Source organism: Ranitomeya variabilis, chromosome 4, assembly GCF_051348905.1.
Source record: "Ranitomeya variabilis isolate aRanVar5 chromosome 4, aRanVar5.hap1, whole genome shotgun sequence".
NCBI lineage: Eukaryota > Metazoa > Chordata > Amphibia > Anura > Dendrobatidae > Ranitomeya > Ranitomeya variabilis.
The window spans coordinates 691,164,440-691,188,296 of NC_135235.1; the positions used below are offsets into that span (position 1 = coordinate 691,164,440).

A 23,857-nucleotide genomic window follows, 5' to 3' on the forward strand; every position below is an offset into this window, starting at 1 on the left:
ACTCCTATGGTGCCCATTTCGTCATCTATTCCATCTGAGATTCCGGCATTTTTGTCTGATTATCGTGATATTTTTGAAGAGCCTAAGATTGGTTCACTCCCTCCTCACAGGGATTGTGATTGCGCCATAGATCTGATTCCTGGCAGTAAATTTCCAAAGGGTCGTTTGTTTAATCTATCTGTACCTGAACATGCTGCTATGCGCGAGTATATTAAGGAGTCCCTGGAAAAGGGACATATTCGTCCTTCTTCATCACCTTTAGGAGCCGGTTTTTTCTTTGTCTCTAAAAAGGATGGCTCTCTGAGGCCTTGTATTGATTATCGACTCCTGAATAAAATTACAGTCAAATATCAGTATCCGTTGCCTTTGCTGACTGATTTGTTTGCTCGCATAAGGGGGGCTAAGTGGTTCTCTAAGATTGATCTTCGTGGGGCGTATAATTTGGTGCGAATTAAGCAGGGGGATGAGTGGAAAACCGCATTTAATACGCCTGAGGGCCATTTTGAGTATTTGGTAATGCCTTTCGGCCTTTCTAATGCACCTTCTGTCTTTCAGTCCTTAATGCATGATATTTTCCGTGAATATTTGGATAAATTTATGATAGTGTACTTGGATGATATTTTGATTTTTTCTGATGACTGGGAGTCTCATGTTCAGCAGGTCAGGAGGGTTTTTCAGGTTTTGCGGGAGAATTCTTTGTGTGTAAAGGGTTCAAAGTGCGTTTTTGGGGTTCAAAAAATTTCCTTTTTGGGGTACATTTTTTCCCCTTCTTCTATTGAGATGGACCCTGTCAAGGTTCGGGCTATTTACGACTGGACGCAGCCTACTTCTCTGAAGAGTCTCCAGAAATTCTTGGGCTTTGCTAATTTTTATCGTCGATTTATAGCTGGTTTTTCTGGCGTTGCTAAACCTCTGACGGATTTGACTAAGAAGGGTGCTGATGTTGCCAATTGGTCCCCTGCTGCTGTGGAGGCCTTTCGGGAGCTTAAGCGCCGCTTTTTGTCTGCCCCTGTGTTGCGCCAGCCTGATGTATCCCTTCCCTTTCAGGTTGAGGTCGATGCTTCCGAGATTGGAGCGGGGGCGGTTTTGTCGCAGAAAAGTCCCGACTGCTCAGTGATGAGACCTTGTGCGTTCTTTTCGCGAAAATTTTCGGCCGCCGAGCGAAACTATGATGTTGGTAATCGGGAGCTTTTGGCCATGAAGTGGGCATTTGAGGAGTGGCGTCATTGGCTTGAGGGTGCCAAACATCAGGTGGTAGTTTTGACTGATCACAAGAATTTAATTTATTTGGAGTCTGCCAGGCGCCTGAATCCTAGACAGGCACGTTGGTCGTTGTTCTTTTCCCGGTTTAATTTTGTGGTCTCGTACTTACCGGGTTCTAGGAATGTGAAGGCAGATGCTCTTTCTAGGAGTTTTGAGCCTGACTCTCCTGGGAATTCTGAACCTGCTGGTGTCCTTAAGGATGGAGTGGTTTTGTCTGCTGTCTCTCCTGATTTGCGACGTGCTTTGCAAGAATTTCAGGCGGATAGACCTGATCGTTGTCCGTCTGGTAGACTGTTTGTTCCTGACGAGTGGACCACTAGAGTCATCTCGGAAGTTCATTCTTCTACTCTGGCAGGTCATCCGGGAATTTTTGGCACCAGAGATTTGGTGGCTAGATCCTTCTGGTGGCCTTCCCTGTCTCGAGATGTGCGTGTTTTTGTGCAGTCTTGCGATGTGTGTGCTCGGGCCAAGCCTTGTTGTTCTAGGGCTAGTGGGTTGTTGTTGCCCTTGCCTATTCCGAAGAGGCCTTGGACGCACATCTCTATGGACTTTATCTCGGACCTCCCTGTTTCTCAGAAGATGTCTGTCATCTGGGTGGTGTGTGACCGTTTTTCTAAAATGGTTCATTTGGTGCCATTGCCTAAGTTGCCTTCCTCATCTGAGTTGGTCCCTCTGTTTTTTCAAAATGTGGTTCGCCTGCATGGTATTCCGGAAAACATCGTTTCTGACAGGGGTACCCAGTTCGTGTCTAGATTTTGGCGGGCAGTCTGTGCCAGGTTGGGCATTGATTTGTCTTTTTCGTCTGCATTCCATCCTCAGACCAATGGCCAGACGGAACGAACTAATCAAACTTTGGAGACTTATTTGAGGTGTTTTGTGTCTGCGGATCAGGATGATTGGGTTGCCTTTCTGCCGTTGGCGGAGTTTGCTCTTAATAATCGGGCTAGTTCTGCCACTTTGGTTTCTCCTTTCTTTTGCAATTCAGGGTTTCATCCGCGTTTTTCATCTGGTCAGGTTGAATCTTCGGATTGTCCTGGAGTGGATGCGGTAGTGGATCGGTTGCATCAGATTTGGGGACAAGTGGTGGATAATTTGGAATCGTCCCAGGAGAGGACTCAGCAGTTTGCTAACCGCCGTCGTCGTGTTGGTCCCCACCTTCGTGTTGGGGACTTGGTGTGGTTGTCTTCCCGTTTTGTCCCTATGAGGGTTTCTTCTCCTAAATTTAAGCCTCGGTTCATCGGTCCTTATAGGATTTTGGAGATTCTTAACCCTGTCTCCTTTCGTTTGGACCTCCCGGCATCTTTCGCTATCCATAATGTGTTCCATCGGTCGCTGTTGCGGAGATATGAGGTACCGGTGGTTCCTTCTACTGAACCTCCTGCTCCTGTGCTGGTGGAGGGTGAATTGGAGTACGTCGTGGAGAAGATCTTGGACTCCCGTATTTCCAGACGGAGACTTCAATATCTGGTTAAATGGAAAGGCTATGGTCAGGAAGATAATTCTTGGGTAACTGCCTCTGATGTTCATGCCTCGGATTTGGTTCGTGCCTTTCATAGGGCTCATCCAGATCGCCCTGGCGGTTCTTGTGAGGGTTCGGTGCCCCCTCCTTAAGGGGAGGGTACTGTTGTGTATCCGCTTTTTGGGCTCCCCTGGTGGTTGCTGGTGGTACTGGTGACTTGTTTGCACTTTGCTTCTTCTGTTCACCTGCTTCCATCAGTGTTTGGGAGTTTCCTATTTAGCCTTGCTCTCCAGTCATTTCCTTGCCGGTCATCATTGTAACCAGAGCCTTCGGTTGCATGTTCCTGCTACTAGTCTGCTGATCAGCTTTGTCCCTTTGTTTTGTACCTTTTGTCCAGTTTGCAGTTTTTGTAATTCTCTGTAGCTGGAAGCTCTTGCGGGCTGAAATTGCCACTCCTGTGTCATGAGTTGACACAGGAGTCTTAAAGTAATTTCAGGATGGTTTTTGAAAGGGTTTTCAGTTGACCGTGAAGTCCTCTTTTGTATCCTTCTGCTATCTAGTAAGTGGACCTCTCTTTGCTAAATCTACTTTCATACTGTGTATGTCTTTTCCTCTTAATTCACCGTTATTACATGTGGGGGGCTGCTATCATCTTTTGGGGTATTTCCCTAGAGGTAAGCCAGGTCTGTTTCTTCCTCTACCAGGCGTAGTTAGTCCTCCGGCTGGCGCGTGGCATATAGGAAGCCGTAGGTATGCTCCCTGGCTACTGTTAGTTGTGTGGTAGATTTAGCTCACGGTCAACTCGAGTTTCCATCACCCGAGAGCTCGTTCGTTACTTATGTGTTTTTACGTTCCCTTGCCATTGGGAACCATGACAGACCCCCTTTCTTGCCCTCTTCATTGGTAAGCTCACCTATGGTAGTTTTCATATCACTATGCATTATGTACCATCTTTATTATAGTCTCTTTTGGCTACCGCACTAGCTTAAGACATACCTCGGTTTTGCTTAGCCTTACTTTTGTTATGAGGGGCTCTTTTTGTCCTCCTTTCAGGACTACTTATGCACTTATTTATGGGGGCAATATATAGGGGGGTATTCCCCTTCCTGTGCTTGACTGGGAAACACCAACTATTTGGATTGTACTACTGTTTTAATATTTTGTATCAATAAAAGGTATTTGTTTGTGTAAATACTATATGCTCCTTATTTTCTCCTGTCTATAAATGTCGGGTTGGGGGCAGATATACAGCATTATAGAATGCTGTATATCAACCCTGAAATGTGATGGCTGTAAATTACATAGGTCAAAACGGGTGAGGTTCGCTTTAAGGGCTGCATTATATTATAGTCAGCCTATGGGTAGCGTATTATACTACAGAGGCTGCCTATGGGGGTGCATTTTATTAAGGGCTGCAGTGTACTATAGAGGCTACCTATATGGGTGCATTATACTATATAGAATCTGCCTATGGGGAGTGTGTTATACTATATAGAGTCTGCCTATGGGGGGCTGCATTATACTATAGAGTCTGCCTGTGGGGAGTGCATTATACTATATGGAGGCCTATGGGGAGTGCATTATACTATATTGAGGACTATATTGAGGATTGTCTGGTGAATTATACTATATGGAGGCTATCTAGGGGGCCGTCATACAGTGTGGAGATTACACTGTTAGAGCGATCAAACAGTTTGGGGGCTACTAAAGGGTCAGTATATATACAGTGAGGGGGCATTATATTGTGTATAAGAGCATCATACTGTGTAAAGGGGAGCTGTACAGGGGGGAGACTTGGGACATTATAAAATGTAAAGTGGGCACTTATTGTTATAGGGGAACTCGGGTTACTGTGACTATCAAAGGGGCACACAGGGCATTATTACTTTCTAAGGGGCAAAATGTGGGCACTGTTTTCTATTGCACTTGCACCTGGAATTACTGTATTCTAGGGGGTTGTTTAGAATTTAGAGGGCATAGAGAACCACGCAGCAGATGCAGTAATAGGGACACATACTGCAGCAGTGGCTCAGTATTGGGGTATCAGGGGCAGTAATAGGGACACATACGGCAGCAGTGGCTCAGTATTGGGGTATCAGGGGCAGTAATAGGGACACATACGGCAGCAGTGGCTCAGTATTGGGTATCAGGTGCAGTAATAGGGACACATACGGCAGCAGCGGCTCAGTATTGGGGTATCAGGTGCAGTAGCAGGGACACATATGGCAGCAGCGGCTCAGTATTGGGGTATCAGATGCAGTAATAGGGACACATACGGCAGCAGAGGCTCAGTATTGGGGTACCAGGGGCAGTAATAGGGACACATACAGCAGCAGAGGCTCAGTATTGGGGTATCAGGTGCAGTAATAGGGACACATACGGCAGCAGCGGCTCAGTATTGGGGTATCAGGTGCAGTAATAGGGACACATACAGCAGCAGAGGCTCAGTATTGGGGTATTAGGTGCAGTAATAGGGACAGATACGGCAGCAGCGACTCAGTATTGGGGTATCAGGTGCAGTAATAGGGACACATACGGCAGCAGCGGCTCAGTATTTGGGGTATCAGGTGCAGTAATAGGGACACATACGGCAGCAGCGGCTCAGTATTGGGGTATCAGGTGCAGTAATAGGGACACATACGGCAGCAGCGGCTCAGTATTGGGGTATCAGGTGCAGTAATAGGGACACATACGGCAGCAGCGGCTCAGTATTTGGGGTATCAGCAGGATTAGGAGGTTGTGCAGGTTGGGAATAGATGGTGATGGCTGGAATGTGAGAAGTGAAATGTGTGTTTGTTGTATTCTCTGCAGCCGAGTCCTGGCTGGAAGAAGTTGTCATGTCGGTCTGGGCCAGATGGAAAAGACTGGAAATGTGAATGATTCCATCAGAGAACGTCAGCGGTAAGTCACCATCTATAACTGTGCTGTGATCTGTTATATGTTCTGTAGGGCCGGTATCTACCACTGACCATATGGCGGTAATATCTATGTGGGTCTTTATATAGAGATTATCTCCAGTAACAGCGCGGTCATCTGCTGAGGTTCTCCTCCACTATTAGGGCGCATCACCCAGCTGTAACCAAGGTTACCTGGTTAGGGGCCACTCAGAAGCTTCGCCCCCTGAACCAAAACTCTAGCTACGCCTCTGTGTTACATCAACCTCAAAAGAGCCTCAGTGCTGAAGGGGTTAATGTCCCCCGCACCAAGTAATGGGGAATCTCCAGCACCTACCTCCACCTGCAGAGACACTCCACATATATGGCTGCTCTGTGCGCACAGGACCTGTGATGAGGTCACAGGAGGGGAGGAGTCAGGGGTCACATGATCACAGGCCTCAGTGTATGCAGGACTCTGCTGTGCTGACAAGTATTCAGCTCCTCTGCTGGTGCTGCTCCTTTAAGAACAGGTAATGTTGCTGAAAGTAGAACAATTCCCCCCATTAAGTGATTGGATCCCCCCAGACCTTTCATAGACCTTAGTGATATTACAGACGGGAGATTCCAAGAGCGCTAGATTCAGGGGTAATCCTAGTGCTGACTGAGCCGTGCGCCTCCATCTAAGAGAGCGGCCACAACCCCAGACGATGCAGCGGCCGGAGCAATGTTATTGATGGAGGAAATTTCTGGGAGCAGCAAATTAATAAGAATGTTTTACCGGAACCTCCTGGGGCATCAAGGAAATCCGTCTCCCATTTCCACCTGGAATCTGAGCCATAATTGCCAAATCCCCCGATCTGTGGTCATCAACCAGAAGAGGCTTATTTACTGGGACAAATCCCCTCATCTTCCCCAAATCCTGGCTTTTCTCTCCCAGAATATCTCTCCCATAACACAAAGGCTGGTGGAGCTGGTGCCGGCAGGGGTGGATTAAGGGTAGCCAGGGCCCCGGGGCTGTTCAGACACTGTGGGGCCCCCCGGTCATGTGACGGGGGTCATGTGACACCTGAACCCAGAAAAATGGCCGGGCCCTACTCTACTGTAACCTATTAAATATTTGTTAAAATCTGCAATACAATTTAGGTATATTTTGACCAATATCACATACAAGGAACAAATACCACCGAACCATGTCAAGACCACATATTACCACCACTTGGTGACCAAATAGTACATTCAAGGGACAAATACCACAACACCATTTCCAGACCACATATTACCTCCACATAGTGACTGAATACTACAATACTTATCAGTAATAATAAAAAAACACAATACTATCACCATAAGTGCCAGTATTCACAGGAGATCTGTACTTAGTAAGTATGCAGTGTCTGTGTAGAGGTAATACAGAGATCACTGGTGGTATTATACACAGGAAATCTGTATATAATGTATAGGTAATACAGTAATCACTGGTGACATTGTACACAGGACCTCTGTATATAGTATACAGTGTATAGTGTCAGTGTATAGGTAACACTGACTCACCAGTGACGTCTCTAGGTGAAGTCCTTCATCTTTCATCCAGCACAGACCGCCATCATTTCTTCCAGCCAGGACTCGTTTCTGCAGGAAATAACACAGTTATCTCGAGCTCCAATTGCAGAACACATTACTTAATTTTTCACAACTTCTACGTTACACCACATGAAGAAAAAAAGGCAACAGTGTCACTCTGCAGTCTGCACAGTAACAGGACCCCCCCCCCCCATTTAAAACAGTATACTCAAAAAATAAAATAAATACATCACTGCAGTAATAATATCCCTTAATTAGCCCCTATGGTAATAATATTCCCCATCCTGGCCCCGTTTATCTCATTCCTGGCTCCAGCCATATGTTCTCGCATCCTGCCCTCATGAGTATCCATTCTACCCCATATGATCTCCCCATCCTGCCCCATCTGTCTCCATCGTATCCATCCTGCCCCATGATCCAATCCTGCCCCATGTCTTTCTGCCCCGTGTCTCCAATCATGCCCCATATCTACATTCTGCCCATGTCTCCAGTCCTGCCACCAGTGTGTCCAGCATATTGCCCCCAGTGTGTCCAGCATATTACCCCCAGTGTGTCCAGCAATCTTCCCCAGTATGTCCAGCATATTGCCCCAGTGTCCAGCAATCTGCCCCAGTGTGTCCAGCATATTGCCCCCAGTGTGTCCAGCAATCTGCTCCAGTATGTCCACCATATTGCCCCAGTGTCCAGCAATCTGCCCCAGTGTGTCCAGCATTGCCCCCCAGACAGTGTGTCCAGCAATCTGCCCCAGTGTCTGACTCCAGCATATTGCCCCCAATGTGTCCAGCAATCTGCCCCAGTGTGTCCAGCATTGCCCCCAGTGTGTCCTGTCCAGCAATATGCCCCAGTATGTCCAATTGTCCAGCATTGCCCACAGTGTGTCCAGCAATCTGCCCCAGTGTCTCCAGCATTGCCCTGTCTCCAGCATTGCCCCAGTGTCTCCAGCAATCATCTGCCCCAGTGTGTCCTCCAGCATTGCCCCCAGTGTGTCCAGCAATCATCTGCCCCAGTGTGTTCTCCAGCATTAACCCCAGTGTGTCCAGCAATCTGCCCCAGTGTCTACAGCATTGCCCCAGTGTGTCCAGCAATCATCTGCCCCAGTGTGTCCTCCAGCATTGCCCCCAGTGTGTCCAGCAATCTGCCCCAGTGTCTACAGCATTGCCCCAGTGTGTCCAGCAATCATCTGCCCCAGTGTGTCCTCCAGCATTGCCCCCAGTGTGTCTAGCAATCTGCCCCAGTGTCTCCAGCATTGCCCCAGTGTCTCCAGCAATCATCTGCCCCAGTGTGTCCTCCAGCATTGCCCCCAGTGTGTCCAGCAATCTGCCCCAGTATGTCCAGCATTGCCCCCAGTGTCTCCTGTCCAGCAATATGCCCCAGTATGTCCAATTGTCCAGCATTGCCCACAGTGTGTCCAGCAATCTGCCCCAGTGTGTCCTCCAGCATTGCCCCAGTGTGTCCTCCTGAATTGCCCCAGTGTGTCCTCCAGCATTGCCCCCAGTGTGTCCAGCAATCTGCCCCAGTGTCTCCAGCATTGCCCCCAGTGTGTCCAGCAACCTGCCCCAGTTTCTCCAGCATTGCCCCAGTGTGTCCAGCAATTTGCCCCAGTATATCCAGCATTGCCCCCAGTGTCTCCTGTCCAGCAATATGCCCCAGTATGTCCAATTGTCCAGCATTGCCCACAGTGTGTCCAGCAATCTGCCCCAGTGTGTCCTCCAGCATTGCCCTAGTGTCTCCAGCAATCATCTGCCCACAGTGTGTCCAGCAATCTGCCCCAGTGTGTCCTCCAGCATTGCCCCCAGTGTCTCCAGCAATCATCTGCCCCAGTGTGTCCTCCAGCATTGCCCCCAGTGTCTCCAGCAATCATCTGCCCCAGTGTCTACAGCATTGCCCCAGTGTCTCCAGCATTGCCCCAGTCAGTGTGTCCAGCAATCATCTGCCCCAGTGTGTCCTCCAGCATTGCCCCCAGTGTGTCCTCCAGCATTGCCCCAGTGTCTCCAGCAATCATCTGCCCCAGTGTGTCCTCCAGCACTGCCCCCAGTGTGTCCAGCAATCTGCCCCAGTGTCTACAGCATTGCCCCAGTGTGTCCAGCAATCTGCCCCAGTGTCTCCAGCATTGCCCCAGTCAGTGTGCCCAGCAATCATCTGCCCCAGTGTGTCCTCCAGCATTGCCCCCAGTGTCTCCACCGTTAGGTTATCAAAAAACAAAACAAAAAAAACAAACCGAGTTCTCCTCACCTGACCAGCGCTCCAGGCGGCGAGTTCCCTCCAGCAGCGCACACTCGCCGGCGACTGACAATGATGTCAGATGCCGGCGACATGTGTGCTGCTGCGCCTACGGCCGACATCAGCTGCCAGCCTCCAATTGGCTGGCTGCTGTTGTTAACTATTGACGTGCGGGCGCGTGCCCGCACGTCAATAGGAAACCGCCGCAGCGCCGATAGGGGGCCGGTGAGCAGATGAGACGGGGCCCGATGCGGGCCCCCTCTCTCTGCCCACCGGGTCCGGGGGCACATAAATGATAGGGGCACGTGCAGTAATGTCCTGATGGCGGCAGCCGGTGGGAAATCTGTGCGGTAGCCCAGGGCCCCCCCACATCACTGGGCCCTGGGCTACCGCCCAGATTGACCCTCTTATAATCCACCCCTGGGTGCCGGTAACCTGATGCTATTAGAGGGTCACTACTGATACATTGGCTCCTTTCTTCTAGAGTCAGGAGGACTGTGCTGGATCTGTCGGCAGTGACATTTATGTCTAAGTCCGGATTACCTCTCCTGTGCTCTCTATGGATATCTTCTCTAGGATATTCTGTGTATTTGTCCCACAGAGCCCGGGGATTGGAAGGTGCACAGGTTGTAGTTATTATAGGGAGCAGGTTAGAAGATGAGGTGGAAAGCGAGTGAGGGACGCCTCCTGCAATGTCAGGTCCCAGTGTGGACCATCCTCCATCAGACCACGCTTTTGGCATGGCCTCCCTGTAAGTGTTTGTTGGTTCGGCTGTATGTACAGAAGACGCTCGCTCTCCACCTTGGCATACAGATCTACTATACATTGATGAGAAAGTTGCCTCCATTGTTGTCTGGTCATTATTTGGTAGGTGTAGAAGTCCATAGCTGATAATTTATTGGTTGGTTTATTGGTCGGCCTAGCAGTGTTGGGATCAGTCTGTTAGATTATAGTGATCGCCATCTTGGCCATTCCACAATATTATAGGGTATTGCAGAGCATCATATGATCTATGTGTTTCTGTAATATGCTGAACATGTTCTCTCCGTCACTGAATAATTATATCTCGGCTTAGAAAGTCCCGTCCAGCCATTACAATAGCTACTTCACTAACACTGGGGAAGTAAATCTCCTTTTGTGCCACCAACCGGTGTCTTGTCTGCTCTTATTACACCCTGATATTCCGCACTTGGCATTCTTTCTAAGGCTGTATTATAAAGGTTTACTAACTGATTGTGTTGATGGAAAAATCTTAGCAAATTCAAAACAATGTCTTTCTGTCTCAGGTATAACTTCACAATGTCGCTCAGCTTGTATCTGTTCATCTCCCAAACAGTAAATTTGTAAAAATGTTGGGTCTTCATTTGCTGCAGGAAGCATCAGACCTATTTTGTGATATATTTGTCCCTTGACTTTAAAGGTTGGCATAAATCTTCTTCCTTAAAGGGCACCTGTCACCCCGTTTTTTCAGTATGAGATAAAAATACTGTTAAATAGGGCCTGAGCTGTGCATTACAACAGTGTATTTTGTGGACCCCGATTCCCCACCTATGCTGCCAAAATACGTTACGAAAGTAGCCATTTTCGCCTGTCAATTAGGCTGGTCTGGTCAAAAGGGCGTGGTGTCTTCCCCCAGATCTTGCTTAGTTTTCCGTTGGTGGCGTAGTGGTTTGCGCATGCCCAAGGTCCCGAATCCACTGCACAGGGGAGTTAAAAGAGCGCGATGTGCACTATTTCATTGGTGATCGGTGGGGGCGGCCATCTTCCTTTGGCCGCGCGTGCGCAGAAGCGGCGCTCTGCTGGCCGTGGCTTCAGGAAAATGGCCGCGGGATGCCGCGCGTGCGCAGATGGAGATCGCGGCGGCCATTTTCCTGAAGCAGAGATGCGAACTCTACGTCATTTTGACAACTTTCATCCTATTGTTCAGATGTTTCAGCATCCCTTAATTCAGCCTGTCTCATCCGTTTCCTTTTAAGCTGGTATGCGCATTGTTCACTTGTCTCACCTGTTTGAGACAGTTTTGCTTTCTTAGCTTTTGGATTAACTTGCCCAATAGATAGTCGTTTTTGGTCAGCATTTTTAAAAAAACAGCTCTTAGTATTATGACCCTTATTAATCACCTCACACTGATCAGAGATGTAATAGGTGAATCTATATATATAATGTGGGAAATGTGTGACTGCCTCACAATCAGGCTGCTCTAGTTGTCCACAGCAACCAATTACAGCTCAGCTTTCACTTTACCTCAGCAGCTTCAATGCTGAAAGCTGCACTCTTGTTGCTATAGGTATCTATAACAATCTTACTATGTGTCAATTGTCATAAATGAGGCCCCAGTTGCTTCCACCTTAGCGACTATATGGTTTCTGTCCCTTTAAGTGTGACTCTTTGGATGCTGTCCCTCTAAATTCGTGGGACCTTTTGGGCAACAACTATCGCTTTGCATTCAACACACAAACATTTTCTCCTTTATTTCTATAGAGCCTAAATTCTTTGTTACGAAGGGTGAAGGGTGAAATTTTCGCAGTATTTTTAGTCTGATGATAAAGACGGGCAGTGCAAAATTTGACTCAAACTGGGTGAAAAGTGTGGTTTTGTATTCCATGGGCTACCACACACAGATTATCTGCTTTATATAGATTGGGGGAAATAAATGTACTAAATTTCTTTCCCTTTCCACCAAACTTACTCTCATCATGCTGACATACGCTCTAACAGTTTTGGCTCCATTACTCCTCAGCCTCCTTCGCTATCCCCAAACCCCAGCACCCTCTAACCAAGTAATAATCTCTCCTTCCCTCTTGCCCCCCACCTGACCTCCTCTGCTGACCTGTTCCTCAACCTCAGATCTCTCCTAATAAAACACAAAACAAGCCGCCCATTCTCCTTCTCCCACCTGCTCTGTCTCTCTCTGCTTCTCCTCACTGCTGGCGACATATCTACCAATCCTGGACCCCCACAGCTTATACCTCCCATTACTACCCCCTCCTATCGCTCCCAACCCAATATAAACACCTGAAATCTTGCCCATCTCAAAGCCGTGCCCATGATGCCCACCCCCCTGCACCCTCTCTCTGGATCACTATGGAATGCCCCCTCCATCTGCTATAAACTCCACGTTATTCCCGACCTCTTTACCTCTCGTAATCTTTTCTTTCTGGGCATCAGCGAAACATGGCTGACATACTATGACACAGCCTCCCCTGCTGCACTATGTTATGGTGGCCTCCACTTCACCCACACTCCTCGCCCTGGCAACAAACATGCTAGAGGAGTGGGCCTTCTGCTTTCTTCCAACTGTACCTTTAACCCAATCCCACCTCTACCCTCCCTTATCCTGCCTTCTATTGAAGTCCACTCTGTCTGCATCTACTCCCCCTACAACCTCCAAATGGCCGTCATATACCGACCTCCGGGCCCTACCACTGCCTTTATTGACCAATTCTCCACCTGGCTCCTTCACTTTCTCACATCTGACATTCCCACCATCATCATGGGTGACTACAACATCCCTATTGACACCCACCAGTCGGCAGCCTCCAAACTCCTGTCCCTTACTTCATCCTTTGGACTTACTCAGTGGTCCTCCTCAGCCACCCACACAGACGGACACACATTAGACCTGGTCTTCACCCGTTTCTGCTCCCTATCTAACTTCACAACCTCCCCTCTCCCTCTATCTGACCACCATCTACTCACTTTCTCATCCCTGTCCTCCTCACCTGTCACCCATGTCCAGCAACATGAGCACCCATGCAGGAACCTCTCACACCTAGACACCCACACACTCCCTGACTCTATCCTACCACTAGCATCCATAGCTTCACTCCATGACACAGACACTGCCACTGCTTTCTACAATGTCACTCTTGCATCAGCTATTGACACAGTCACCCCTGTCATGCATAGCAGAGTGCGACGAACCAATAGACAACCCTGGCACAATAACATCACTAAAAAGATCGGCAAGTATCCAGAATTACAGAGGGGCGTTGCAAGAAAAAGCATTCGCAAGATGATTTCACTGCACTCAAACAAGCAACACTCGCATTCAAATCAGCTCTCACCTCTGCTAAACAGGCCTACTTCACAACCCTCGTATCTTTCTTATCCCACAACCCCAAACAGTTGCTCAACACTTTTAACTCCCTCCTCCGCCCACCACTGCCCCCTCCGAGTTCCCTAATCGTTACCGAGGACTTTGCCACACACTTCAAAAATAAGATAGACCAAAAAGGCAAGTCTTTGTTGTCAAACCACCACAACCCCTTTGTATACCAGACCAATGGCCAAACCCCATAACTTCCCTCTCCAAAATCACTGAAGGGGAGCTTGCTCATCTTCTCTCCAAATCACACCTCTCCACTTGTGCACTTGACCCCAACCCATCCCACCTCCTCCCCAACCTCACCACCACACTAAACCCATCCCTAACCCATCTCTTCAACCTATCACTAACTTCTGGTACCTTCCCCTCTGCTTTGAAACATGCCACAATCACACCTATCCTCAAAAAGCCATCCCTTGACCCAAGCGCTATGTCCAGCTATCACCCCATATCTTTGCTCCCATTTGCTTCCAAACTCTTTGAGCAGCACGTCCATGCTGAACTTTCCTCTCACTTTGCATCTAACTCTCTCTTCGACAATCTACAATCTGGCTTCCGTCCCCACCATTCCACTGAGACTGCCCTGACCAAAATTACTAATGACTTACAGCCAAAGCTAACAGACAATTCACTTTACACCTCCTTCTAGACCTTTCCTCTGCCTTCGACACAGTTGACCACTGCCTCCTACTACAGATCCTCTCTTCCTTTGGTGTCAAAGACCTTGCCCTATCCTGGATCTCCTCATACCTTACCAACCGCACATTTAGTGTTTCCTACTTCCATACTACCTCTTCATCTCGCCTCCTCTCTGTTGGTGTCCCTCAAGGCTCTGTCCTTGGGCCCTTACTCTTCTCAATCTAGACACTCGGCCTGGGACAACTCATAAGGTCCTTTGGCTTCCAGTACCATCTATATGCTGATGACACTCAGACCTCTCTGGCCCAGATGTCACCTCTCTGCTCTCCAGAATCCCAGAGTGTCTATCAGCCATATCCTCCTTCTTCTCCTCTCGCTTCCTCAAGCTCAATGAGGACAAATCTGAACTAATTATCTTTCCTCCATCTCGCATATCTTCCCTTCCTGATCTATCTATCAAAATAAATTATATCACACTTTCCCCTGTCCCCAAAACCCGCTGCCTCGGAGTAACCCTTGACTCTGCCCTGTCCTTCAAACAGCACATCCAAGCTCTCGCCACCTCCTGTCGCCTCCAGTTCAAAAATATTTCCAGAATCCGTCCTTTGCTCAACTGTTGTGAACTGTGTTTCTGGGCTCCCTCTGGTGGTCACTAACGGTATTGTGTTAGGCATGTCTTGTTGCAGGCCTGAGCTCCAGCTGTGTCGTTAAGCAGCGGGTGTTCCCTATTTAAGTCTCCTCCGGACTCAGTCTCTTGCCTGGCATCGTTGTATCCAGACCTATATGGTCTCCTCCGGATTCCTTTCAGTCTGTCTCATGCAAGAAAAGCTAAGTCCGTTTTGTATAATTTGGATCGTTTGCATTTTTCAGTGTCTTTGTCCAGCTTGCTTAATATTTGATTTTCTGGCTCGCTGGAAGCTCTAGGGGGCTGATATTCTCCCTCCGCACCGTCAGTCGGTGTGGGGGTTCTTGAATGTTCAGCGTGGATGTTTTTGTAGGGTTTTCTGCTGACCGCATAGTCCACTATCTATTTTCTGTCTATCTAGACTAGTGGGCCTCACTTTGCTGAATCTAGTTCATCTCTACGTTTGTGTTTTCCTCTTGCCTCACCGTTATTATTTGTTGGGGGCTTTCTATATCTTTGGGGTTCAATTTCTCTGGAGGCAAGTGAGGTCTTATTTTCCCTCTAGGGGTAGTCAGTTCTCCGGCTGGCTCGAGACGTCTAGAACCAACGTAGGCACGTTCACCCGCTGCTTCTAGTTGTGTGTGTTAGGATCAGGTATGCGGTTAGCCCAGTTTCCACCTCCCTAGAGCAGTATTTATGTTTTTGCTATCTTGCCGGAATATCAGAGGTCCTCTACCACTGGGATCATAACACTCAACCCTCAATCTACCAAAATGCTCGTGCATACCCTAATCATCTCCCGCCTCGACTACTGCAACATCCTCCTCTGTGGCCTACCTTCTAACACTCTCGCACCCCTCCAGTCCATCCTTAACTCTGCTGCCCGAATAATTAATCTCTCTCCTCGCTACACTCCTGCTTCCCCTCTTTGGAAATCCCCTCACTGTCTCCCAGTTTCCCTGCATATCCAGTTTAAACTACTAGCACTGACCTACAAAGCCATCCATAACCTTTTACCTCCATATATTTCCAAACTAATCTCTCAATATCTTCTCTCACATAAACTCTGGTCCTCCCAAGACCTCCTTCTCTCCTCCGTGCTTATTTGCTCCTCACCCAACCGCCTCCAAGACTTCTTCCGAATATCCCCCATCTTCTGGAATTCTGTGCCCCAACACGTCTGGTTATCCACCGCATTTGGATCCTTCAAAAGAAACCTGAAAACCCACCTCTTCAAAGAATCTTACAGCCTGTAATGACCACACGGACACCTCAACACCATTGGACCTACTGGTGAGAGGCTCTGGACTGGGGTCTAAGGGGTAACGTTTCTCCTTATGGAGAATGACATACCATCTCTGGCTTGTCAAGGTAAGGAGGCTAATTCGCCGTGCAATGCTCCTCTGGGAAATATACCATATTTTTCAGACTATAAGACGCACCGGACCATAAGGCGCACCCCAAATTTGGGGTGAAAATTGCAGAAAAAAAGATTTTTTATAAGATGGGGGTCCATCTTATTGTCCGAATTTACAGTATCTTACCTGAGGGCTGGCGGTGGTAGAGCAGGGTCACAAGAGGCATGGTGTCGGCAGAGGTGGGGTGATGCGGTACGGCGTGCACCTGAGCAGGGTCCCTTCCTGCTTAGTTGGGCGACGCCACGGCCTGGTGTCCATGGGAGGGTTGCAGCAGTGGTTACCGGCACAGGTGCTGGGATGAGGAGGCGCAGTGAGAGATATGGCGTGAGAGGGGTCCCTTTCCCCGGTGAGGTGATGCAGCAGCCCGGTAATGCAGCAGAGCCGGGTGAATCCTGTTGTTACCGGTGGTGGCGGCCATCTTCCTGGGGCCGCGCGTGCGCAGATGGAGCGCTCTGCTGCCCGGGGCTTCAGGAAAATGGCCGGGGGATGCTGCGCGTGCGCAGATGGAGATCGCGGCGGCCATTTTCCTGAAGCCGAGTTATACATTTATACAATGTGATTTTCTGGATTTTATTTTTGATATTCTACCTCTCAATGTTAAAATTAACCTACCCTTAAAATTATAGACTGTTCATGTCTTTGTCAGTGGGGAAACAAAATCAGCAAGGGATCAATATTTATTTCCCCCACTATATATATAGATAGATAGGTAGATAGATGTAAAAAAGAAATCTAAATAGTGTAAAATAATAATAATATCTCCTGATATGTTTCCTCTTATTATCTCCAGTAATTGTATTATTACACAGGATTTGTATGATGTTACATCGGCTCATCTTCTTCTCATTCAGATCTCTACAATATCGGATCCTCTCAGTGAAGATCTTCAACATAAAATAATTTTCCTGATTTACCAAAGATGGATATGGACAGAGACAAGATGGCGGAGAGGATATTACACCTCACCCTAGAGATCCTCTTCCGGCTTACTGGAGAGGTGAGAGGTTCTGATGACGTCACATTACATCATTCTTATCTATGGGAATAACAAATGGACAGAACTGGAGAGGTGAGGACTCTGGAAATGTCTGTAGTGAGATTTATTAATGTGTCTCTCCATAACCATGATTACATAGTAGTGAAGAAGACCTCTAGTGAGCGCTGTCACGACTCTATCTGTGGGATGGGGAAGACCCCCTGAGCCCAATCACGGGGCCTCCACCTCACCCCCTGATGCATGAGGACATCAATGACCAGAAGATCCTAGAACTCACCTATAAGATGATTGAGCTGCTGACTGGAGAGGTGACACTGCTGGGAATGCTGGGACATTATACAGTAACGCTATGAAGGGATCGGGGGATGACGGTATCATTGTATGTGTCAGGTTTCTATAAGGTGTCAGGATGTCGTCGTCTATTTTTCCATGGAGGAGTGGGAGTATTTAGATGGAAACAAAGATTTGTACAAGGACTTCATGATACAGGTTTCCCAGCCCCTCACATCTGCAGGTAATAGACAGGACTAAATTCACACGGCCTATAATTATTATCTGTATGTAAAGAATGAATTCAGTCCCTGTATGTGTTTTCTCCAGCTCTATCCAGTAAGAAGCCAACACCAGAGAGATTTCCCCATCCTCTTCTTCCACAGGACTGTAAACAAGAAGATCCCAATGTTCCTCAGGATCATCAGGTAGATGGAGAGAAGGTGTCATGAGATCTGCCCTATGATGTGTAGATGGCTGTGAAGGTCTTCTGTTCAGTCTTGTTTATCCACCAGTATTATATGTTTTATACTTGTGTAATGACAATGGTGGAGATGGCAGGATTAGAGCTGATCATAGATGTGACTTCTCCATCTGTCTGTGACTTTTACAATATTTGTTTCAGGGTGAAGATCTGACCCATATTAATACTACAGAGACATATGTGAGGGGTGATGAGCGGTGGAAAGAGGAGATTCCTACATATGACTACCCAGGTGGGTAGTAACCACTAAATGCAGAGAAGTTACAGATTTTTCTCAGTCACTGGCTGTGGCTGCTTTATGGGTCCTATAGTCCGATGGTATCACAATCGTGTGATTATCATTTTGTTTCTGGACCACAGCATATTCAGCCACCCAAAAGTGTTCAAATCACTTTCGGCATTAAAAGCCCATTTCTATAGAACTTACAACCTGGTAGATCCAACTACCAACTAAAATAAAAAGATGCTGACCGTTACCTGCCCAAAATTGTAAACTACAAAGCCAAATGACAGCGTACGTAAATGGCCTCTAAGAGAAAGCGGAGGGTAATGAATCTGTTGACTTCCTACATCCCTGACATCTTGTCAGATTAATGTACCTTCTCTCCCTTCTGTGCTGCTGAATGTGCTCATATGGTCCCTACAAGACCAGGTCCAGTCTTTCTGGCCAAACTTCACTTTTATGATCGACAACAATAAATGTGCAGTGAGGGAAAAGTGTGAATTTCTGTACAATAACAGCAGAGTTTCTCTTTATCCTGACTTTCAATTTCTATTTAAACCAACTAACTTTAAGGAGGATTGTGATAAAATACATATAAAACATTACACCTGTGCCATGATATATCTCTAAGCCGTGTGCGGCTGATGGCTGTAGTATACAGTTATTCCCGCCTGCAGGAGATGTGTTGGCTCGAGCCCGGGTTTCATGGATTCCCTCCACATGATAAATTACATTATTTTCTATCATAAGGAATTCAGATTACTGCACAATCTCTCCTGAAATGAGGAGCACTAATACTTTATCTAATACTGCTCAGGACTCATAGTGGCTCCAATGGTTCAACATAAATAAGTGCAATTCAGATTTAGTGTTGAGTAGTGATGAGTGAATATACTCATTGCTCAGGTTTTCCCGAGCACGCTCAGGTGGTCTCCGAGTATTTGTGACGGCTCAGAGATTTAGTTTTCCTTGCCGCAGCTGCATGATTTGCAGCTATTAGACAGCTTGATTACATGTGGGGATTCCCTAGCAACCAGGCAACCCCCACATGTACTCAGGCTGGATAGCAGCTGTAAATCATGCAGGTGAGGCAAGGAAAACTAAATCTCCGAGCCGTCACAAATACTCGGAGACCACCTGAGCGTGCTCGGGAAAACCCGAGCGAGTATATTCGCTCATCACTACTGTTGAGTTCTCCCCTCAAATATATGTTGTGAAACATGTAATATAGAATAAAAAATGTTTGTTTGTTTTAACAGGTTCATTCTATATAACAGTTTGATTATGGTGGCATCGGCCTGCCTCATTTATGTGAGTCTACAACTCCATGATATCATTAAAAAAGGTCTCCATTTCCTCTGCAAAATGCCCGAGATTTAAATTTAAGACACCTCAGCTCTGTACTATAATAAAAAGTTCTCTTTGAATGTCTAATATTTCTTCAAGAAACTCATCTGACAGAAAATATTGGCCTTTACGATAGTTTAGATTGCCAAAAGCCACCGAGCCCCATACTCTAATTACCCCTGAGAGGTTTCACCACTAGTTACTCATTTTTTACTGGTGAAGACTGTTAAGTTTGATCGTTTCAGTAGATGTGTTGTTGTCTACAGTCAGTTTCTGACTACAGTCATTAGTGCCCAAAATACTCTGATGTAACCATGTCTGCAGACAGTTTTGTTTTCCTAATCAGGCCACATTTTTAAAATTTTGACATGTCATTTTATGTGGTGAGAACTTTGTAATTCTTCACAAAGGATAATAGGAATCAAGTGGAGCTTACAATATTATTTTCAAAATTCTCTTCAATCCCACTATACACTATATACCAATGTACAGTACTGTCTGGGTACATGGCAAGTTAAGAAGAGAAAGAGCTCTATTTAGTTTTTTTAATGCAGATCTTGTTGGAATAGTTTGCAGGCAAAATGTAATAGGGGCACTGTTCATGGTCACCTAGCAGCTCAATAGATAGCACCATGAACAGGCTTTGTGCTGTCTACTCCTTTTTCCAAATCCCACGGGTTTCTTTGCTCGTGACTATTTAACCCCTCTACAAGAATATGGACTTGTACAGAGACACCTATGCTTGGGCCACAGTGTTACCTGCTGTTCAGTGGCGCAAGATGACAAGAAGAATAGTCATATAGTCGGGTCACAACAGGAAAACAGAGAAAATACAAAATCAGAAGATGCAAGAGAAGTCAGTAAACGGGCCAGTGTCACAAACAAATATACAATCCGGGAGCTGATCACAGAGGACTGAACCAGTGGAGAACAAGGCTGTATCTAGCTGGTTTCGGCAATCTACTTCAAGCATGTGGTGCTTTCCAATTGGCTGAAGCAGGAAGCAGATTATTACAGCTGGACAGCACACACACCCATACTGCCAGACTGGACGGCACTACTGGTCCCAGGCACAATAATCTTATTGGCTAGACAAAACCTGTGCTGCCCAGAACTTCAGGTTCAAAGGCCTCCTCCATTACCAGTGCTGCCTGCAGAATAATTAAGGCTGTTCCAGAAACTGACATCACACAAGTAGATCACAGAGGAGATGGGACACACTATGGGCAGAAGACCTAATATGACAAAAGGGCAGAAAACTAGAGCAGTAGAAATCCCCAAAAAGTGACTCCATTTTGGAAATGATAACCCCGAATGAATTAATCTTTAGAAGTAGGGAATATTTTGACTCTACAGACACTTTACAGAAATTAGCACACAGTGGATCTTGGAGAGTGAAAATTACACATTTGCCATTTTATTACCCCACACATAGTGCCCAGATTGTGCCCCAGGAGACACACACATTGTGAAATTAAGTGGGTTTTTCTCACTATAGTAATGCCAAACACATGGTTGCTAAATATGGTTTAGGCACACTGCAAGGCTCAGAAGCTAGGGAGAGATTTTTTTTGATAGAGCGGATGTTAGTGGATTGGTTAATGGAAGCCATGATGCTTTTGAAGAGCCTTTGGGCAACTAACAATGTAGAAACCTCTGCTTGTCCACTGACAGATGTTGAACCTGAGTGGGTGACTTGTTTTTTTGTGAGATGAGTAGAAGTTTTTATTGGTATTATTTTCGCCTACATAACTTTGGGGGCTTTTTATTCCAACAGTTGAACACTATGCACTACTGGTTCATCCTATGAGGTTTTCTATTGGACTGTGAACTGTCATTGTCCTGTTGAATAATTAAATATTTTTGCAGAACTTGCCATTTTTTCTGACAGTATAAGTAGAAATGTTCAAAAATATAAATTTCAAGAATATTTTATTAAAAAATATATATTTTTTCATGGCAGATGATGGCACCAGGAGATCAGAGAGACAGCTGACATCTTCAATTTTTAAATCTGTTGATCTTGAGATCCCACAGGATACAATTGAACTGAATGCCATTACTCCAGATATATCATCATCTCTTCACAGCAAAGATCTTCATATAATCCTTTGAAACAGGTCCTGTCTTCTGATTCATTACCTAAGGAAAATTAAAGTCACAAAATAAGCATTCAAATACGAGCTGCCCCTAAAGCAAAGAAGATATTTTCACGTTCAGAATGTGAAAATACTTTTCCCCTCAAAAAGTATTTTCTTAACTTTCAAAAACTTCACACAGCAGAGAATAGATTTTCTTATTTCAAGTGTGGGAAATGTTTTAACAAAAAATCAGATCATGTTAGTCACCAGAGAATTCACACAGGGGAGAAGCCTTTATCCTGTTCAGAATGTGGAAAATGTTTTAACCAGAAATCAGATCATGTTAGTCACCAGAGAATTCACACAGGGGAGAAGCCTTTATCCTGTTCAGAATCTGGGAAATGTTTTAACCAAAAATCAAATTTTGTTAAGCACGAAATAACACATACAGGGGAGAAACCTTTTTCATGTTCAGAATGTGGGAAATGTTTTAACCGGAAATGGGGTCTTGTTTTACACCAAAGAACTCACACAGGGGAGAAGCCTTTTTGCTGTTCAGAATGTGGGACATGTTTTAACCAGAAATCAAATTTTGTTAAGCACCAAAGAACTCACACAGGGGAGAAGCCTTTTTCATGTTTTTAATGTGGGATATATTTTACACGGAAATAAACACTTAATAAATATGATAGAATTAACACAGGAGAGAAGCCTTTTTCATGTTCAGAATGTGGGAAATGTTTTAACCGGAAATGGGGTCTTGTTTTACACCAAAGAACTCACACAGGGGAGAAGCCTTTTTGCTGTTCAGAATGTGGGACATGTTTTAACCAGAAATCAAATTTTGTTAAGCACCAAAGAACTCACACAGGGGAGAAGCCTTTTTCATGTTTTTAATGTGGGATATATTTTACACGGAAATAAACACTTAATAAATATGATAGAATTAACACAGGAGAGAAGCCTTTTTCATGTTCAGAATGTGGGAAATATTTGAACTGGAAATCAGATCTTGTTAGTCACCAGAAAACCCACACAGGGAAGATGTCTTTGTTATGTTCAGAATGTGGAAAATGTTTTACACAGAAATCAAATTTTTTTTAAGCACCAAAGAATTCATACAGGGGAGAAGTCTTTTTCATGTTTTTAATGTGGGAAATGTTGTATACCGAAATGAACTCCTATTAAACATCAGGGAGAGGTCACACAGGGAAGAAGCCTTTTTCATGTCAAAAATGTTTGAAATCTTTTAGCAAAAACTTCTTAAAGATGATGTTCACTGCTAGGGCAATTCCTAGCAGTTTAGCTTCCTTAAAGTAAAAACACTTATACTCACCTTCTGTGCCAACGCTGTTCCAGCGGTGGAGACATGGGGCTTAGTGGGGTCTCCCATCCTTAGGCCTAGCTGTTTTTATAAAGATGTCTTGGGCCATGTCTCATCCTAATATGCCAATACTCCTCAGTTGCCAGAACACTACTCAGACAACACAAGGTGAGGCACTACATATAGTAACAGCATATATTACTTTCCCAGCAAGGACACAAGATAGTGCAAGAGTCTCACACTTTCACTGGCTCGCCGGATATTAGACCCTCTGGGACTTCAGAGCATCCAGGGCCAACTAACCCAAAAAGCAACAGCCTGCTTTTGCCAAGCACCCACAGAGAGGAGGCTAGCTTAGTAACAGCGAAGTATGTATCCAGGTGACTGAATTGTGCCAACCTGGGTTATCCAAATTAGTGGCCTCAATGTTGCGCAATGGATCAGTTCTGTTATCCACCAGCTGGAACCATGGCCTTTATGCTGAAGTCCTGTGGAATCACACCGGTGAAAGGAGAAGGCGCCTTTTTATAACCGTCAGCTTCCATTTCAAGGCATTGTCCCACAGGATTGAGAGGAGATAAACAATGGGGGAACAGCCATGACTGATTGTTCAGTTACACTGCCTAATTATCCTCAAAATGATGCAGACTATCACAACCCAAGAGGTTGATGCAGTCCATGATGAGCAGACATTCCAGAAATTAGCATAAAAATAGGGGCACCGGACAGTTTCACTTGAAACAATCGCTCATGTCCCTTGACTTCCTGAACATTATTTATTTGCGAGTAGCTGCCACCCATACGAATAGAATACGACGTTGCTGAACAGAAAGCCTCACCAATAGATCTCGTAGGAGAATGTTGAATATTGCCCACTCCAGAGAAAGATAAATATTTATACCAAAAGTATTAGTGAGATAATGCAAAAGTGTATCCCAAACC

General features: G+C 46.1%; 2 protein-coding genes across 3 annotated transcripts in view; one reads left to right on the top strand and one right to left on the bottom strand.

Moving 5' to 3' along the window:
* LOC143767065 (uncharacterized) overlaps positions 1-6,278 on the bottom strand; it is a 40,453-nt gene extending 34,175 nt beyond the window's left edge. Inside the window, exons 1-2 of the mRNA XM_077255087.1 lie at positions 6,211-6,278; positions 5,954-6,116 (exon numbers count right to left, since the gene is read on the bottom strand). Of these exons, the coding sequence (XP_077111202.1) occupies positions 5,954-6,116; positions 6,211-6,278 (231 nt within the window). The remainder of the gene's footprint in view (positions 1-5,953; positions 6,117-6,210) is intronic.
* The window catches only part of LOC143767640 (uncharacterized), a 430,474-nt gene that overhangs the window by 97,703 nt on the left and 308,914 nt on the right, over positions 1-23,857 (top strand). Inside the window, exons 1-5 of one of the 2 annotated variants that reach the window (XM_077256087.1) lie at positions 17,072-17,186; positions 17,326-17,494; positions 17,577-17,700; positions 17,787-17,884; positions 18,082-18,172. In XM_077256087.1, the coding sequence (XP_077112202.1) occupies positions 17,423-17,494; positions 17,577-17,700; positions 17,787-17,884; positions 18,082-18,172 (385 nt within the window). In that variant the 5' untranslated portion in view covers positions 17,072-17,186; positions 17,326-17,422. Of the gene's footprint in view, positions 1-17,071; positions 17,187-17,325; positions 17,495-17,576; positions 17,701-17,786; positions 17,885-18,081; positions 18,173-23,857 lie in introns of those variants that run through there. The other variant, XM_077256085.1, reaches the window with a different exon arrangement.